Raw genomic sequence first — 7,154 nt, 5'->3', positions numbered from 1 at the left:
ATACCACTTCTGGTGGTTTTTGTTCATTTTTTGATGTTTGGTAACCTGAAGTAGCTCTGAAAACATTTATAGTTAATTCTGTCACTCAGATCTCTAACCTTGTAAGCTTAGCAACTTGACCCTTCTTAGTCTTTGACTGTCTGCATCACTGCAACTTAGTATTTCCATGGTATTAAAGCTGACTGTGATGAGTAGTCATGTCCTCACCTATTACTTCTTCCAAGAACAAGGCTCCAACTCTATCTGTGAGATTGTGTGGCCTGAACACTTCTGAGGCTTTTCTTTTCATAAGTTACTAAAGATGAATAATCAGTCCTTGGCAGTGCCAGCATGGCTTAACAATCATCATCTTGTAAGTAAAAAAGCTTAACTTGTGGTCAAGGACACAATCTAAAATATGCGTGACAGAGCTGACTAAGCTTTAAGGTTGGATTATATCTGTCACGATGAAAGTGATTTTAGCAGCTTAGCAGAAGTGTGATGTGATGAACTTGTATGAGAGCTGACCATTTGCTCTTTGACCATGTTTGTAATTTTGTTGACTTCTTGGAAACAGGAAATTCTTTGATAAACTGGTAAACTCTTGATTGTGTGCAAGTCTTTTACTTTGTAACCTGCTAGGCTCTTGCTTTCCCTTGTATACTCTACCGAGTATTGCACTTGTCATTATCTGAAGGTGTACTTGTTCTGTCTGCTATTGAGATTTGCAACTGATGTCTATAGAGTCACCGGGTAAATATTTTAGCTGTATGGTTTTGTGTAAATATTTGCCCACAGAAGATTACTGAGACTTAAGTGCTCCTTTTGTTAAGCTTCAATGTAACTGATCTTATATCAATACAGGAAAAGACTACCTACCATTTAACTACCATTAAAGCAGAACCGGCAGAAGAGAACACTAATAAAGGAATTGAAACCAGCCAATTTTCAGTGCTTTCAGTTAAAGCACTGAAACAAGAGAAAACTGAGTTGGAAGTGGGAAGAAAGCGCGGTACTGATGAAGATAAGCCTACTGTGGAAGAGCCACCTTCAAAGAAAGGTACAGTTTCTTCCATCGTTGAACAAGGTGTCTTCCAAAACAATAAATTGCTTCCTATTCCGGATCGGAAGCAAAAGGCTGTGAAGCGCGTCCTTATGGTATAAGGAGAAAAGCCACTGTGTTAAACTGTAAATAGAAGTAACTGTTATGTAAATATCCCTTTTTCAGAAGGTCCTATGCTGTTCATTTTTGAATGCTTAAGAATAAAAGTTTTTTGCACTATTTTTTTCCTTTTTGCTGCTTTTTCCTTATCTGTTGATGCACTTGCAGATTTGGTAATAGTTTTAAAGCAGTTTCTTTAGGATTGTTTCAACTGCTGTTGCTGATCTTCTGAGTAGCATCAGCTGCTCAAGTGCTTTTTTTTCTTTGTTTGTTTTGCTTTCCCTGAAGCAACTATCAAAATTGTTGATGACCTGCTAATTGCTCGCTCATGGGCAATATTTGAGCAAAATGGTTTGGATAAGCTCTGATGCATTTAACTTCACTTCTGGGCACAGCTGAGCATCAGTGTTCCTAGAATTACGGAAGGAATATACAATGTAGAAGGGAAAATCTAAAACTTAGCTGTAGTCCCTTCCTTTCTTGTATTCCTCTTACATAATATGTGCAAGGGAGAAAGTCAAGGCCTTCTTTGGATGAGATGCTGTTCTTGGATGATTTGTCCCTGCTGCCTTTATTTGGCATAAATATTGAATCCTAATGTGACCACTGAATGGCATCACATATAAGCATCTTACCAGAGACTGAGGGAGGGATGTGGACTCCTCCATACTCCAAATAGTAGTGGGTTTGTTCTAATCATATGACCAAAGCTCTCATTTAACAATTAATGACAGCAATGCTCCACATAGGAATTAAAATGGGTAGCTGATAGTCACAATGTCAGCATGAAGTTTTCTGTTAAGAAGTACTGAGTATTCAATCATGTTAAAATTTTCTTCTATTTGTGAGTATTAATAGCGTCCAATTTCAAAAACCGCTTAATATGTATTCTTTAGCTATGTTAAATATACACAGTAGAACAATGAGCACAGGTATGTTGTGCTGGTTCTTTTGTAGAATTAGTTATATAAGTAGCACGAGCAAAAGTGTTTTAGGAGATGCTAGGTTATCTCAGCTTCAAGTTCAGGGTATTTACACCATTCTCTGAGCTTTTAGGTCTTGTTTCCTGTGCTCTGTAATAATGCTTTTTCCCTACTTCATGTGTAAGGAGCTTCTAGACTGAACATTACACATCTTCTCCCTAGTCTTATTTATCTTGCTTTAGTGCTTGCTTGTTGTTTTCAGCATAAAGTGTTTAGATTACTTATAAATCATATTCCCCTCACTAGTGTTGCTGGGAGCAGCAGTCAAAACCCAAAACCTGGTTTGGAGTGGAATATGCCACTGCTGTTTCTTCAGTATGACTTTTAAATCAGTTGAGGGCTGTATATAAAACTCCTTAGATGAGTTAAGAGGCTGTTTCCATGCAGTACATGTGAATCTGTATGTAATGCAGGCTGCACGTGGGCGCTATAAAATTCTGCATTTCTGTAGTTGTAGTAATAAAAGGACTGTACAAGAATCACCATGGAATATATTGTTGTGGTGACCCAATCCCTAGTAAGTCTTGACTTATATTTATTTCTTTTAATACTTAACGTATGCATATTATGGAATGGATGTAACTGGATTCTTAAGCAGTGATGAAATACAACAGAAGTCGCTTTTGATAGAAAGAAAATGCATGTGATTTTAGCTAATTGCTCACCAGTTAAAGAAAAAAACAGCCCCAAGCTAATGGAATATTTATGGAAACTTGAATCTGCAAATTTGTACAACTTTATGAGTGAACTTTATATGCAAAAGAGTAAGTGTGGACAGAAGTAGGAATCCTCATATTTTGTTTAGAGATCAACTGAATAAGAGAGACAGATATCAACACTTAAGTGATCAACTTGTCCAGGGTTTTATCTTTCTTTTGAAAGTAAGAGGACTGTGAGTTGGAATGAAATTTCTTAGAGAACTGTTTATCTACCATTTAGATGTAGATGGAGTGATTCCTGGCTGCCTTATAGGGATTGCTGAAGCACGGAAGATAGAAAGAATATAGCTGTGAATTATCTATCTCGTTCCCATGTTTCTTAAATCTAATTAGATTTTCTACTGGTGTGGAGTGGAAGGTTTGAGTAGTGCCATGGTAAAAGTGTTCTTCCAGACTGAAAACCTTTTGCTGTTAATTCTGTATAGAAATCTGAGGCACCTGATTACGTGTTCAGAGGACTTTAATTCCTTCACTAGTATCAAATACTATGTGATGTGAGGGTATGGCTTGCATATTACGACAGTGTTTCACTTAGAAGTTGCTACTTGGTGTTGTGAACTGCTATGTAATAATGATTTTAATCAATCTGAGCTACATTCCTTTTCCCTTTTTTTTTTTTTTTCTTTGTCTGTTTGTTTTACAGTAGTTGTAAATGAGAGAAAGAAAAAGAACACTGTAGAGCAAAAGACAATTGAACACATGAAACAAAAGTGCTCCACGTACCGAAAGGAAGTACTAGCACTGAGGGAAAGAACTGAAATCTTGGAACGTCATTTAGCTGTGCTTGAAGAACAATGCAGAAGAGAAAAAAATAAAAAAGAAGATTTCAGTAAGCAGGTAACAAGCCTGCGTATTGAGCTTTCTTTTTCTGAAGAAACAGCTGATGTCCTCCGTGAACAAATTCTGCAGGGTCAAGCTGACTATCGGGAAATTGCTTCTGAACTGGATGAACAGAAATCTATAAATATGACACTAGAAGACAAAAATGCCCAACTAACTAACAACATAGAAGTTGCCAAAGAATATATAATTGATAAAGTGTCACAAGTAAAAGAAATGCGGACCAAATTAGATGAATTATACAAATGTCACTTAGAGTTTCATGCCATCGGTATTGACTTTGTCATTGTAAAGGATTCCTCAGACTCTGAAAAAAATGAGCCAGGGACATCTCAAATTAGTTCTGCATGCAATCAGTCACAGACTTCTTCCATCTCAGATCTTGTGCAGGACCTCTCCTTTAACTATAGTCTTGAAAGGATTTGGGAAGTATGCAGAAGTATTGTTGATGTTTCCTCACAAAAAAGTCAGCACATCAAAGCACTGCTTCAAGACAATGAAAACCTAAAGGCGGGACTGAATAATGCTGAAAATCATAATCTTCAACTTGTAATGAAGCTATGTGAGATTACAACTCACACAAGTCAGGAAGATTATCTTGTGAATCAGTTACATGAGGAAATAGAAAAGAAAACTAAGGACTTTGAAGAAAAGACTGCAGAAGATCAGAGAGTGATTGCACAATTTCAGGAGGAAGTTGCCAACTGTGAGATAAAAATGAGAGAGCTTGAATATCTCCTGGAGGCTTCCAAGACAATGGAAGACAATGTGTCAAAACTCAATGAATTACTTAAAGAAAAAGAATCTATTATTGCTAATCTAGAGACAGTTACAGCAACTCTGCAGGAGAAGTCTGCTAATGCAGACAAAAAAATTGATGAGTTAAGTAGCAAAGAAGCAAATCTGATTCAAGAAGTTATGCAGCTGAAAAACAGCTTGGAGCAGATGAAACATTCTCTTCGGGAAAAGGAAAAGAGTGAAATGGAGAAAGTGCAACGTATAGAATCGTAAGTAACCACTGAGTTAACTTAGAGCCCTTTCAGAATGAACTAGAGTTAAAAATAGTTAATGGGAACATCCCTTCGACTTAATGCATCTGCATGCTTATCAATGGCCAAACTACTAATTTAGGATGCTTTGGTATGCTACTTGAGTTCCAAGGGAAAACAGGAGTGTGCAAGGAAATGAAGAATAATATGGGGATTTCTGGTGGTTTTGTTGTACATCCCTCAGAATAGCATCTGAATAATTTATTGCTTCAGCATCTGATTATGAGAAGCAAGCTGAAATTCAAAAGTAATTGTTTAAATCACTGGTCTAGATAGATTTAAGAGTCTATTTACAAATAGAAACCAACAGGCAGGGCATGGATTAAGCTGTAATTGCTGTTTCCATGAGATGTGTAACAGTAACAGTAATGTTCTTTGTGTCTTTATTTTTAACATAAGGCTAGAAAATATTCTTTCTGAGAGTTCTGCCCTTGTACTGAATTTGAAAAAAGATTTGCAGAGGAAAGAAGAAGAGTATGCAGATCTAAAAGACAAACATTCTGATGCCGAGAAACAAATTCAGCAAGTACAAAGCGAGGTTTGTAGTCAACTGAGATATTTTTTTCTGTAAGATTATGCTTGGCTTTCTGCTGTTAAAACTTCTCAAACTTTAACTATGAAGCTGGAAATTTCACACTAGTGTGGCTAGCAGCAAATCTTAGGTAAAGTTGCCATTGAAGCTCTAGAGGGGACCAGAAGTTAAAACATGGTTTCACATAGATAATGAACAGAGGAAAGTAAAGTTGGTTGGTAGTCTGGAATAAGGTTTGTGAAGAGAATAGCTAATCTGCCTCTGGAGGGGACTTGTTATTATCTCTACGTTACTGGTGACTTGCCATTGGTATCCGTGGTAACTCCAAAGCTTAAAACCTAAGTCTTGTGAAAAAACGCTGATAACTGGGAAGAAGAATGCTATTTACTTGAAGAGAAATAGACTAATTTCCAGAGGCTCTTTAATATAAGCATGTATTTTTTTTTCTTCAATTTCAGCTTCAGTGATGCTCATAGTTAAAATTTAATTATTAAACAAGAAGATATCTTAAAACCCATTTTGCAGGATCTTAGTCTGAAAGTTTGTGTGCTTTGAAAGTCTGAAAGGGTGTGCTTGGGGTGGAAAATTGAAGCTTAAAAATGAGTTCATGTCTTCCTTGGTAACCTTGCACTTGCTGTCATTTTCCTACTCAGCACTTGTTTGTGAATTCCTCTTTATTTAACAAAGAAGTATTTGGCCAGGTTGGATTACAGAAGTCTTTTAATGAACCGTGAGCTGTGCTTACATTACAGGTGTCCACGATGCGTTCTGTGGAGGAATCCATCAGGAACAAGATGTATGAACTTGAAAGGGTTATTAACTATTTTAAGGATGAGCTGGATTATGAAGACTTCTATATCCAACAAATTAAGCAGGTATTTTACTTGCTCTTATTTTTTATTAAATGAATGATGCAGGTTTTCCAAGCAACAGGAAAAAGATCAAAAAAAAAAAAAAAAATTGGAGCAAAATGAAAGTGGCCAACTGAAATTAGTGGTAGACCATGAAAGATATTCAAATAATTAGTCACTACAGAGCACTGGCAGATTGCTTTAAATACAATAATCTGCATAGTAAATACATATATAATACATGCATATAACCTGATCTTGTTGAGTGACATCACGATATGTTAATTGAATTGTCTTACCATAAACTCTTTTTATCAGCTTGAGTCCTTATTTATGCTATATGAAAAACTTATTAATTCTAGGCTGTCTTAAAGATTCTGCTTGTTTCTACTGTGTATGCTTTTCTTTCAACATGAAATATAGGAGCTGTTGGAAACTGAGAGGATGGAAGATATCTCCAAAGACTATGATCAACTATGTGATGGTCAGCCATTATTTGTGTGTGTGTGTGTGTGTGTGGAATATCCGTGTAAATGTTGTCACATTGCTAATGACTTTGAGTCTTCTGTGTTTCGATTTTAAAACATGTCTGCATATATTTGTATGTAAATATTTCAATGGAGATGTTCTATTTCTTTTAAAAGTGCTTTTGGTCATGGGAGAATCTTTATTTGAGAATAATGGGAGCTAGTAGGGAGTTCATCTGTAAATTTTCAAACCTTCAGATCTGTGTGCAAGGGATAGAATAATTGAAGTTATGCGGATAACATTAGAAGAAGAAGAGGAAATGCATCTTGAACAAGATGAAATGCTTGAAGCTCTGTTAGAAGAGAACGAAAAATTAGCTTCAGGTAATCTTTCCAGGGAAAGGGAGCAGGGATGCTGTCATGGTTTTGTAATTTTGTAATTTTGCTATCAGTATTCCACATCATAACATCATGTCAAGTATGGATACTTCTGTTGAATGTGCAGTCCACAGAAGAAGACTACATATCCCAGAGAACAACAGGAGTAACAATAAGTCACGGGACCAGGACTC

The 7,154-nt window shown here is 36.4% G+C and overlaps 1 protein-coding gene across 1 annotated transcript; it reads left to right on the top strand.

The window, feature by feature from the left end:
• Positions 1-849: 849 nt before the first annotated feature.
• LOC146759584 (kinesin-like protein KIF20B) lies at positions 850-6,864 on the top strand. Its single transcript, XM_085510434.1, has 4 exons — positions 850-1,039; positions 3,487-4,690; positions 5,132-5,270; positions 6,841-6,864. The coding sequence occupies exons 2-4, from the start codon at positions 3,543-3,545 to the stop codon at positions 6,862-6,864; spliced, it is 1,311 nt and encodes a 436-aa protein (XP_085366560.1). The 5' UTR covers positions 850-1,039; positions 3,487-3,542.
• Positions 6,865-7,154: the final 290 nt, after the last annotated feature.

This window comes from Coturnix japonica, chromosome 10 (genome assembly GCF_054131305.1).
Source record: "Coturnix japonica strain WE chromosome 10, WE-NBRP24, whole genome shotgun sequence".
NCBI lineage: Eukaryota > Metazoa > Chordata > Aves > Galliformes > Phasianidae > Coturnix > Coturnix japonica.
The sequence above is the reverse complement of the archived record's forward strand: the minus strand, read 5'-3'. Positions and strand labels throughout refer to the sequence as shown.

Excerpts from the sequence above, each read along its gene's own strand:
- LOC146759584 (XM_085510434.1), top strand. The coding sequence starts at position 3,543 with ATGAAACAAAAGTGCTCCACGTACCGAAAGGAAGTACTAGCACTGAGG. Across the intron at positions 4,691-5,131 it reads AAAGTGCAACGTATAGAATC|GCTAGAAAATATTCTTTCTG; the intron begins GTAAGTAACCAC and ends TTTTAACATAAG. Across the intron at positions 5,271-6,840 it reads TTCAGCAAGTACAAAGCGAG|ATCTGTGTGCAAGGGATAGA; the intron begins GTTTGTAGTCAA and ends TCAAACCTTCAG.